The sequence below is a fragment of the Aspergillus fumigatus genome, chromosome 7 (genome assembly GCF_000002655.1).
Source record: "Aspergillus fumigatus Af293 chromosome 7, whole genome shotgun sequence".
Lineage (NCBI taxonomy): Eukaryota > Fungi > Ascomycota > Eurotiomycetes > Eurotiales > Aspergillaceae > Aspergillus > Aspergillus fumigatus.
This window is the reverse complement of record NC_007200.1, coordinates 1,272,767-1,284,975: the sequence shown is the minus strand read 5'-3', so window position 1 is coordinate 1,284,975 and position 12,209 is coordinate 1,272,767. Positions and strand designations below refer to the sequence as shown.

Sequence of the window (12,209 nt, the reverse complement as noted above, 5' to 3'; positions counted from 1 at the left end):
TCAATCTCATGATTGTTGCGCAGTTCCCACCCACCCTCTCAACAGATCACCCCAGCAACATCGACACTAATATCATGTTTGAAAATGAACAACGTCGATATTCCGTAGAATACTACTTGCTGGGATGCAAAATCATGGCGTGTTCAAACTGAAGATTTAGCAGCCTCTTTGTTCAGCTTCCCAAACAGTCATTTGTCGTACGGATCACCTAAACCGCACCAGTCATTACTAATTCTCTAATCGCCCTTAAAATTTGTTCTTTCCCCTGACATTCTTTTTCGAACAAATAGAACAAATAGATGGATCGATAACTTCTGCGACGAACACAATGATCTCTGATGACGTCCAGGGCCCTGAGGCCAAGCCCGATGATGGCACCACTGACCACGCTCCCATGCCGAAGAGCAAGAGTACCACCGCCAGGGCATCGCATATCACTGAGCAGCCCGTGATATGGTCAAACTGGCATCAGCATACCAATTGGTTGAACTGCTTCTTCATTCTTTTCGTCCCTCTTGTGGGTTGTATTGGGGCCTACTGGGCCCCTCTACATCCACACACAGCCCTCTTTGCGCTTATATACTACTTTAATGTAGGCCTGGGCATTACTGCTGGTAAACGCTCTCCTTCACACGTTTTTATCCACTTCTCCCTCCTTGCTAATGATGACACCGCTGACCTTAGCAGGGTATCACCGATGCTGGGCGCATTGTTCGTATAAAGCCACCCTCCCCTTAAAGCTTTACTTGGCCGCGGTTGGCGTCGCTGCCGGCCAGGGCTCGATACGCTGGTGGGCGCGTGGCCACCGAGTTCATCATCGCTACACGGATACAGAGAAGGGCCCATACTCAGTCCGGAGAAGGTTTTATATTCACACATCGGATGGCTCATTATGAAGTAAAACTACAAGAAAGTGGGCCGCACCGATGTCACGGATCTCGACGCGGACCCTGTGGTGGTCTGGCAGCATAAGCACTATATAAAAACCGCCTTGTTCATGAGCTTAATCCTTCAGACTCTGTTGTGTGGCTTGGGATGGGTTGATTGGCAGGGTGGGTTGATATATGCTGGGATTCTGCGTGCTTTCTTTATCCAACAAACTACCTTCTTTGTCAATTCACTGGCTCATTGGCTGGGTGAGCAGCCATTCGATGACCGTAATGCCCCCCGAGATCATGTCATCACAGCCTTGGTGACATTAGGTGAAGGGTATCATAATCTTCATCATGAATTTCCTTCAGACTACCTCAATGCAATTCAGTGGTGGCAGTACGACAAGACCAAGTGGATGATCTGGATCTGGAAAGAGCTTGGGCTTGCCTACGATCTCAAGCAATTTTGCTACAATGAGATTGAAAAAGGACGACTGCAACAGCTGCAGAAGAAGGTAGATCAGAAACGCGCGACATTAGACTGGGCATCCCCCTCGAACAACTCCCTGTGATAGATTGGGACGAGTTTGTTACTAAGTCGAGGTCGACCAACAAGGCCCTCGTGTCCATTGGTGGTGTCATTCATGATGTCTCGGACTTCATCACGGAGCATCCAGGAGGCAAGGCATTCATTTCATCGGCCATTGCTGAGGATGCCACTGCTATGTTCAACGGAGGATCTATCAGCACTCCAATGCCTCCCTTTGGTATCAACGATGCACGTTAGAATCCTCCGCGGTGGATGTGAAGTGGAGCAGTGGAATTGCGTCACATCTGAGGGTAAACGACCCCTGGGCTGTGACTCGGAGCAGCCGCAGGTTGATCATTCTGGAAACCCCAGGTGAAAAGCGGCGCGATCAATCTAAATCGACAGTAGTACATAATTATGGGTAGACCGGCGGCTGCAGAAGTACAAGAATAATCGTTAGAGTTTAGATGGCATACTCCCGCTCATGAACCTATCCATACTCAGCCATGATTCTCCCACACTTTATGCAGGCCACAACCCCTTGTACGATGACAGCCTGGTAGAAGTCGTGTGGCTACCTTGGTTTGAAGCATGACTTAGCTAGGTAGCATATGCATAGGTAATTCTGTGTTTACTACAGTGCACATCCATAGTACCTATGCACAATGTTCTAGCTCATCTTATGTCCTTGATTAGCAACGACCAGGTCAGTGATCATGGAAAATGATTCCAGAAACTACCATGGCCCTATCTTCTAGCATAGTGTACTATCATCACAAGGTTTAAAGACAGCCCGGATACGAAACAAAAGCGAAGACAAATCATCACAGGATCATCACCCATGGTTTCATATCATGAAACTTAAACAACATAATGCTCCCTGCACCGTGCTAAGTGCCTCATTGAAGGAGTTCGATACTGCTAGAAATGATAAGTTGACCCTTTGACTATAATGTTGTTGTTATAATTATTATTAGATTAAAGAGTATACCTCTAGAATCCTACATGAACAATTAGAAAGTGGCATAGTATTCTGCAGATCCCCGATACGTCATCGTCTATATTCGGTGGTCTGGCCATTAATACTGATCGGAAGCCAATGATACTATGAATAGCATTTAGCGTCGAGATTTGTCCATTAACAAGGGGCCTTACCACCTACGGAGTAGTTCCCAAACTCGATACCGTACCTATGGAGGCACACCAGTAAATGTGAGGTAGCCAGCCTCACCACTACACATATCTATTAATCATAGGTACTCTCACGGTTATTAACTATTGCCCCGCCTTACATCGAACATAAAGCAGACCAAGCATCAACTTTCTTAAAGCAAATATACTGAGGTTCGTAGTAGTATTCTGTCCCCCAACCGAGAGACTTATCCGTCCTGCCTCCTTATTACATGGCTCCCGTCCACCGCGATTGTGTGTATTGTGTACGGTACAGTACCTCCTGGACTACGACGGGATGAAAACAAGGTGCCTCAGTACCTACAGGCACTCACTCCGTACCTAGAGTCCTAGACTCCTTAGGTACCTTAGATATACGGCCGTGGCTGGTAAACAGTCGAGACTTGTTGTACATACCAGACCACCTCAACCTAATTGTGTTTCAAAGTGGGTCGCTTAAATGAGGTACAACCGTATGACTACCAAGCCAGCCCACAATAAACCCGACCTAGACTTTTTCCAGTAAGGGGTGTAATAATCGATCCCGAGTATCTTTAGGCACCCTGAAAGCTAAGGTAACGGGAACACCACCACTGTGACCAAGACTTCAAGTCTTCGAGCAAACGAGCCTGGCATGTCATAATATTCCTTTGCACCATCCAACTTCATTCAGTCATTCGTTAATTTTCTTATCCTGCCTGTTGTTATTCATGCATTGAACTTTCCTTCTCGAGAACTCCGACTTCTATTCGTTCATTACCTACCATTGTTTTTTCTATCCCCCTTTAGCACATTATTCGTGTTCCTCACTTCCACGCTCTTTTCCGAGTCTCTCCTTTACCAGCCTCCTGTATGATTTTGGGTGGAGGAATTTGAGCCCATTATATAGAAAAACATCTTTATTATCCACCTAGTCAGCTTTCTTTTCTTGGATACACCTTGGGTCAGGATTTCTACAACAAAATTCGGGGTGATCATTCTCTCTCTCGCCTGTCGTCGCGCCCCTAAACAATGAGGGCTGCCTCACTGTCTGGGCCTGCGACGGCTGGTTTTTCGTACGCCCTCCTGTTGAACTTTTTGACATTTTTCCAAGCAGTTCCTACTGTGGGACTATCATTTACTTCGGTTTCGGAACCTCACTTGGATCTGTCGCCTTTAGGCCGAGTCGCTTTTACTGGAGATTTCGATGCTGTGTCAATTTATTCGTATACCGAACAATCGAAGACAGCTTCGGTCCACGATGCCGGACAATCGATTCTGACACCTCTTCCAAATGGCGCGCTTACAGCCCTTGCGTCCTCCGATGCCCATATTCGTGCAATGTGCGCATTTACGCGAAAGGATGGAACCTACGAGGGTATCTTTGTCGGAGGGAACTTTACTACGATAGGCGGCGTTGAAACCAAGGGTGCGGCGCTATACAAGCCTGACTCGAACGAAGTTACAGCTTTGCCTGGTCTTTCAGGGTCGGTCTCGGCGTTGCTATGCGACCAGGAGACCAACAGTGTCTACGTAGGTGGATACTTCAAATACGAGAACACATCGAACGCGGTCGCTTGGATTGGAGGTGAAGGCTGGAAGACACTGCCCTTCGATGGGCTCAATGGGCCGGTGGAATCCATCCTGAAGAATGACGATGGCCATGTAATTTTCGCTGGATCATTCGATGGCGTCGGCAACTCCACGTCGTCCAAGAAGAAGGAGCAGATTGTCAACCTCCAGGATGCCACAATTACCTCCGATGCCGTCTCATCGAGATCAGGCTACAGTGACCCGAGGAATGTTATCTGCCAAACCAGTGGCGCGGATGGCGAAGGCAAGACATGGTTGCTTGCTGATACCTCGCCAGGCTTCTGGCGAGCAGATATGGGTTTTCAATACAGACCAACTAAACTCCGTCTGTACAATACCCATTTCGAGGGCAGAGGCACCAAAACCTTCCTGTTCAGAAGGCTTCCGGACAATGGCATCATGAATTTCACATACACAGATCCTGACACTGGCTACGACGTTCATTGCGACTCTACTTGCCCCCTGTCCGACCGCGCAGACGAGAAATATCGTGACTTCGAATTTGTGAATGTCGTGGGCATGAGCGGGTTTCAAATTGAAATCTCCGACTGGTATGGATCTGGTGCCGGATTGAATGGAATTGAGCTTTTTCAGGAAGGTGAGATAAATTCATAAATATGCTTTTTGAACGTTCCGTGGCTTACTGAAACCGAACATGACAGACATCTTCGCCTATGCCGTGGATGCCTTTAACGAGCCGACATGTGCAAGCATCAAATATCCTTCCAAAGCAACTCGGACGGGCTCTTGGTCGACAACAGAGTCCGGGCAGAGTTCATCCAAGTACCTAACGGCTCATGTCACCGATTCCACTGCAGACAGCGCTTCCGTGGTCTTTGAGCCCGACATCAATCAGTCCGGAAACTATAGTATTCTTCTGTACACTCCTGGGTGCATTCAAGATGGAACCTGTGGCTCACGCGGTGTCGTCAACGTGACAGCCACTGTTACAACGGATTCCGACCAGCATATTCAGACTGTTATCCACCAAACCAATCTCTACGAAAAGTACGATAACATCTACACTGGCCATGTCGATGCCAGCGATAGTTCTTTTCGTCCGCAGGTGAAGCTGACTACGGTGGCCGGCCAAGGAGACATCACTGTGGTAGCCTCGAGGGTCGAGTTTAAGCTCACGAATGCAGCAAGCAATTCGACAAGTGGAGACTTGAACGGACTCTTTGAATATGATCCCGCTTCCAAGGATACAAGCGAGAATCTGACACAATCTGTCGTGAATGCAGCGGGGCTACAACTTGACTCTCGTGCATCTGTGAAGACTTTGGCCAAGCATGACAATAGAATCTATGCTGGAGGAAATTTCTCAGATTCCTCAATTCACAATATCATGTTTTTCGGTGATGGAAATGCGACTGCAATGCCTGGGGGCGGCTTGGATTCTGAAGTCACAACGATGGCGGTTCTGGACGACTTCCTCTACGTGGGAGGAAACTTTACCGATACATCTGATGGTGGCAACCCCAACCTCAAACACATCGCAGCTTATTCTTTCAGAAGTAAAACTTGGTCATCTCTGGGCGGTGGTGTCAACGGCCCTGTCGACCGGATAATACCTTTACAGTTGAACGTCTCCATGGACCTCAATGAGACTGTGGTTGGGGTGAGTGGTGGTTTCAGCCGAATACTCTCGTTTGGCAATGAATCAGCATTCGATGTATCTGGGTTTGCTGTGTGGGTTCCCTCGCGCAAAAACTGGCTTCAAAACCTTAACATTAGCCAAATCGCATACACTGGGCAATTAGCATCTTACGCCAAATATGAAAACACAACTATTCTCGCAGGCAATCTAGCTTCAAGCGGTATTGCAGCGGCAGGCGCTGTGGCGCTGCTATATAATGATGGGATGAGTCTGGACCCCTTGTTGACAAAGGTGGGCGGAACTGATACCAGTGCTGGGACATTCACCGGCACCTATGACACGAGTTCTGGCCGCAACCTTACTATTCTGGGTGGTCATTTCACCACTATCGCCAGCGATGGTTCTTCAGTCCAAAATCTCGCTATTCTCAATGGTGCTGACAATACCATCCGCGGCATTGCCTCGGGGCTTGACAGCAATTCCACCTTTTTGGCCTTGGCCGTCTCAGATGATACCCTGTTTGCAGGTGGGAATGTCACCGGAACAGTGGGCAATTCCATGATTAATGGGTTCGTGGCATACAACCTGAAGAACGAGTCGTTCGTTGAGAATGTGCCTCCCCCATTTACCGGGAAAGACGTCTCCGTCAATGCAATAGCCTTCCGCCCCGGAACCACCGAAATCTATTTTGGGGGCAACTTCCAAACTGCTGGAGCACTCCCTTGCCCCGCCGTCTGTTTCTATGATACAACGGAGGCACAGTGGACTCGACCAGGTGTGACTCTATATGGTAACGTCTTGGCACTCAAGTGGATTAGCAACAAGCAATTGATTGCCGTTGGAAATCTTACTGTTTCGGGAAATCAGACTGTCGTCGCGACCTACAGTCCTAAAGATCAGAGCTGGGAGCCATTGGCGGGGACCTCTACGGCCGACAATCTTGGAACTGTCACTGCTTTTACTCCTGCCAACACGGATGTCTCGAGATTCTGGCTCGCTGGAGAATCGAAGAATGGCTCTTCTTTCCTCGCCAGTTACGATGGGTCTAGTCTCCACTTTGCTGGAAGCATCTTCGGCGACGGCACAACTATACGCAGCCTTGAAATCCTCCCACTGTCCCAGAAGCATCGTGATGTTTCTGTTCTTAATAATGACCAGATCCTGCTGATCACAGGACAACTTGTGATTCCCGATTTTGGCAATGCATCCGCTGCTCTATTCAACGGAACCGACCTGACTCCGTTCCTCCTATCCTCGAGGTGGGATGGCCAGTCGGGCAGTATGTCTCAATTGTTCTATGAGAACAAGAATCCTTACACTAGTGGTGGTCAGTAGTACACATGGATAGGGCTTATCTTGGCCATTAATCATATATACTAACTCTTGCTACAGGCCATCACCACTCGAACGGAATCGTGGTTCTCGTAGCTTTCTGCTGCGCTCTTGGTTGCGTCTTCTTGATTGTCATCGCCGGAGTTATCTTCAATAAGATTCAACGGCGCCGCCAGGGCTATATGCGCGCCCCCCAAGCATATGGCACTGACCGGCCGTCGACCATGCGACGGGTTCCTCCAGAATACCTGTTTAACACGCTCAAGCATCCGAACCCAGGTACACCAGTGTTATAAGTCGAGATCCGGGCTCGATGATATTTGTCCATATTTGAACAGAAAACGACTCAGAAACATCATGTTCTTGATTCTGTCTGATACCTCCAGAACGGCGTTCTTGGGAAGCGTCTATTGCTTTATACCCTAATTAATGTGTCTTCGATCTCTCTATTGATAATGTCGGTGCTGACCAGGTCTTGTAAGACCTCATACCAACCTTCTTTTCTTGCTGATCTCTCTATCATCTTTGCTTGCCTCTGGCCAGTCCAGGCAGGCTGCGCTGGTGATGGGAAGGTCGGTTGAGATCAAGATGCTATTCGGTGCTATTTCATCCAGAACTCTCTACCTTAGTCTTTAGCTTCTTCGCTGTCCGGGGCTTGGCATGTCCTCACCCGCAGCATGCATTATTGTGTTTCACTAGATGGACTTAAATATTTCCCGCGCGAGATCGCGGTTATGGAATGATATGGAATTCTCCTCGTTTTTAAGCGCCTTATTTATTCTATCAGTTTGTAGCTTTATCTACGGAGATTATTCATTGCATTCGTTATATATGATCTTGATGAGTCTACCGTCCAGATGGCAGATAACAGCAGAAGTAGCATTCGATACGACGATACAAATCTAAGTCTACCAATAGTGAATAGGAGACTCCCCAGCAGTCGAGCGGCCTGGCTTCCGGTACCTTGGAAAAGGATGACACAAAGATTAGCACAAGAGTACCACACACGTTTTTTTTTTTTTTTCTTTTTCTTTGAAAAGGCTGTGGTTCGAGTCTCAGCCTCCTTATTTCTTAAAAGAGTACCAGTATTGCTGCCAGGCACCATTTCTCAATCTCATGCTTTCACCCGTTGACATACAATGCCTTGATATGGCTCAGAATGCCATCTGGGATGTTAATAGCATCTTGATTGTATAAATGCCTTCGTGACACAACGGGAAATCTCTGCCAAGTTCTCATGTGCCATTCTCTTGGAGTAAATCACCAATTATGTTGATCCTGCCCTGAAGCCATCATGAGTGGCAGCTTGTGATCTATTTTAGTTTATAGGGAAGCCATACTATACTGGTCAATCAGATCGCGCGACCCTGTCAGCAGTCACTCCATCTCCTAGGCGTCCGCGGATCCATTCGCATTTAAGCCTTCCTTTCCCCTTTCAGTAGCTTTAAACTTGCTTCTTTTGTTTGATCAAGGGAAGACAGCGTCTGTTGACTGTGCAGCGGACAGGGGAGATTAATTAGAGGATGCCGTGGCACGTCTGCAAGAGTACTGTCCGTGTGGGAGCCTCAGACGGAAAAAAGATCCCGCGAAGTGCTCCGATCTTCAGGTGACACTCTGGATGCTCTCACGCTCCGGTCGGTCGGCATTTAGCGCTGCCATGGGGGAGTTGGGGTCAATCGGGGGCAACTCGGTGCCCTGTGCGACCCCCGGCCACAATTTTGGACCCCCGCTTTCTCTCCCTCCCACTCTCTTTCTTTTCCCGTGACCTAACAGATTTCGTCTCCTTCGCGCTATCATCTTAATCAGCCGGCTGTTTTCAAGGAGACGGTCTTGTTCTAATATACTTATTATCCATTAATCATAATCATTGTTGCGATTCGGCAGGCGCAACGCCATCCCTATTCTCGCAGTGGTTCTTCCCGATATTCTTCTCCACGGTCTAGCTTACACCAATACCGCGCATACTCGCTTCGTTTCTCGGATGCTGCAACACAATCGCTATCGTTGCCATCCGGTATGCGATCTCGCACAGGCTGGTATGTAATTTGGAAAGGAGGAAATGGCGCTTGCTCATTTATACATGTACTCCTACATCATTTGTACTTCACGAATCTTCACATGCATCGGACCATTTTGGACTACAGATCGACTGCGCGAAGATTAAAAGAAAGAGACTGAGAGACTGACGTTTGCCGCTCATCACAGTTTGACGTGTCGGACCCGAAAACTAAAATGTAAACTTCCACCCTTCGCTCTCGTCGCAGTGACGCTGAACGTGTCGGAAAGTGACTAAAACCCGTGAATCAGGTGATGAGCAAAAACCGCAGTGTTCCCAATGTCGCAAAGGATCCAGAGAGTGTCGCCCCAGTGAAGGTGTGATTTTTCGGCATCAGCAAAATGCTTCGATGAACAAGAGTCTCGAGAACTCGTCGAATGGCCGCGGTAGTCTGAAAGGGTTTTATTCCTACAAGAATACTTTCGATGATGACAGTGTCTGGCTGGATATACCTAAAGACGGTACGGACAAGTGATTCGCATTGCGCTCTTCTTCTGCTCGAGCGTCTTGCACCTCTTGATTCAAGGAGCTAATATCACTTTATTGCTCTAGTGGTCTTTGTCGACAATTCCGATCCGTGTGCGGAGGAGCTGGAGACTGTTCTGGGGGAATCTGAAGCCGCTGTTCTAGCCTCCAAGGCTCACCAAAAAGGTCTACAGACGCCTTCGTCTGCCGACGGGGAGATTCGAGGCTTGGAACAGTCGTCCACGTGGGGATCTACTAATCGGTACTCTTTTTCTCCCCTCGCTACCGACAACGGATCTCATTCTCTGGCACTGGATCACAACACACCTTCCAATATACTAGGCCTTACCGCCCCTTCAGTACCGTCTGGATCTTCAACAAATGTACCGCATACTGCATTGCCCCCTCAGCCATCGCCTCCAATATCAATTTCTTCTTTCTCCAATCCCAACAGCAACAACACGAACAATGACATCAAATTCATTTTGAATCCTTCCCAAACTCTATCACCGCCCATTGATCCTAGTGCCCAGCATACCTCGGAGCAGATGATATCTTCAATTCCTTCCAGATCAGTGTTGCCACGAAATACAGGGAATACCGAGCAGGAGTCCGAGCAGCCAGTGGAAACTGAGTATGAAGTTGTCTTTCTCCTGAGACACTTTTCAGAAGCTCCAGGGCTGTGGTACGTCTTTCTCGACCCTCGGCAGGATAGTGTACCTTCTAACGGGAAGTATATAGGATGGATCTCTTCGATTTAGGAACATACTTTGCATCACTTGTTCCGGTCAAGGCTCTCACGAATCCTCTTCTCAAGTATGCCGCTTGTGCATATGCTGCGAAACAACTCGGTCGCGTGAAAGGCGTAAAATCTCCTTTTGGTGGCGTCAGCGGAAAGCAGGCTTTCACAGAGACGTGGTCTGATGGGCGAGGTATAGATTGGACCTGGTGTGGCGCCAAGTACTATGAAAAAGCCATCCAACTCCTGGTGAATGAGCTGCAACCTGACCAAGGTCCGCCACCGTTGAGCACTCCGGAGGCGTTTGGCCAGTGGCAGGCCACAGAGCTGTGCCAGAACTGCGACAATTCCCGAAAACGTAGAAGGCATAATCGATCATCTGGCGGTGTCCATTCAGACGAAGTTCTTGCCGCAACGGCGATATTATCCATTTATGAATTCCTTGATGCGACTGGTACCGCGTGGAACCGGCACCTGAGTGGTGTGAAATCCTTACTGGATGTTGCTGAAGTTGGTATGTTGCCACTTGAGCAACACCCTTCTCCAGGGGATGGTTCTCTTCAGCCGCCTAGGAAGTTCGGGCTTTCGAGAGCCAGGAGGGCAACGTTCTGGAACTTTGCCAGGCAAGACTACCTGGCTGCATGTGAGTGCGCTCGGATGTACCAGTCCCTTCCCCAATTTCAGGAGACTAATGAGCATTTTATCCAGTCATCAACGAGACACAAACCAGGTTGAATACCGACGACGTGGTGTTGTGGACTGAAGCTGGTCTTCAGCTCGACAACATGGGATTTGTGCGTACTATTAATTTGAACGCGGCCGGCTATTCGGACGAGGGCGACGAAATGAAAGAGGATATCATTTCGAATGCTCTCGTGTGGATAGCTTCCAAGATCGTTAATTTCATTGGTGCCGGAGATAGCCCTCATTTGACGCACACTGGTGCTGTTGCCGCTGGCCAAATGAGCCTTCCTCAACAGGCTCCCCTTGAGCGTTGGCATCGCCTTGAAGCCGAGCTTGACACATGGTACAAGAGGCTTCCGGCTAGCTTTCGACCGTGCGCTCGTATCGACTTATCCAACGTTCCTCACCCAAGAACGGCCGAGGATGAGGATGCAGCCTCATTTTCTGAGATATGGTTCAGCATACCGATGTGCTCGTCAGCTATACAACATTATCACATGGCTCGCATTCTTCTACTTATCAACAAGCCTCATGATTCAATCAATAGGCGAAGTGCCATAACAAATCGGCTCAACTCGTACCGAACTATCGAGAACGAGATTCGCTTCCATAGCCGTGAGATTGTCGGTATCTCATTGGCTCGTCCGCATGGCTCCGTTCGTATTAACTCTCTCCAGCCTTTGTTTGTGAGTGGTCAGTGCCTCACTGAGCCTCGTGAACGACGGGTAGTTTTGCGCTTGCTTCGGGGTATAGAAGCTGATCTCGGTTGGGCAACCGAGTACCGCGTGAAACAGTTGCTCAAGGACTGGGGGTGGGATGAAGCATCCATTTCGACAGGGGTCTCATGAACAGTCGTATTCCAATCAATTCCGGTATTCCATTCATGTCCCAGTCGGTCGGAGGATTTCATTTCGGCTTCGGTATCTTCATGGGTTAGCACTCCAAAAGTGCCATACTTGTCATCCTGGCTCTCCCACTGGCCGCAGAAAGGCGCTGAGTAGGCTCGCCACGAGTAAATTCCAGTCCCATATGCTTGGCCTCAACCGCCTTTTGCCATGTCGCCCGCACCGCATGAGTACCACAACATCCCGATATCGGCGCAGGTGACAGACTCGAAGTTGTAACGGGTCTAGTGATATCCTGCGAGTTCTGCGATTCTTCAGCTCCGCTTACGGGGTTGCAGTTTCAAT

At 48.7% G+C, this 12,209-nt stretch overlaps 3 protein-coding genes across 3 annotated transcripts; all 3 read left to right on the top strand.

The window, feature by feature from the left end:
• Positions 1-328: 328 nt before the first annotated feature.
• Positions 329-1,444, top strand: AFUA_7G05350 (uncharacterized protein; the record flags this gene model as incomplete). Its single annotated transcript, XM_077805197.1, has 3 exons — positions 329-711; positions 741-862; positions 915-1,444. 3 exons carry the CDS (start codon positions 329-331, stop codon positions 1,442-1,444), a joined length of 1,035 nt encoding a protein of 344 aa, XP_077661325.1.
• Positions 1,445-3,053: 1,609 nt separating this feature from the next.
• On the top strand, positions 3,054-7,846 carry AFUA_7G05340 (uncharacterized protein). The gene is made up of 3 exons (XM_077805196.1): positions 3,054-4,741; positions 4,806-7,070; positions 7,136-7,846. The coding sequence occupies exons 1-3, from the start codon at positions 3,583-3,585 to the stop codon at positions 7,369-7,371; spliced, it is 3,660 nt and encodes a 1,219-aa protein (XP_077661324.1). The 5' UTR covers positions 3,054-3,582; the 3' UTR covers positions 7,372-7,846.
• Positions 7,847-9,056: 1,210 nt separating this feature from the next.
• AFUA_7G05330 (uncharacterized protein) lies at positions 9,057-11,867 on the top strand (the record flags this gene model as incomplete). Its single annotated transcript, XM_743883.1, has 4 exons — positions 9,057-9,111; positions 9,684-10,281; positions 10,338-10,978; positions 11,044-11,867. The coding sequence occupies 4 exons, from the start codon at positions 9,057-9,059 to the stop codon at positions 11,865-11,867; spliced, it is 2,118 nt and encodes a 705-aa protein (XP_748976.1).
• Between the last annotated feature and the right edge of the window lie 342 nt (positions 11,868-12,209).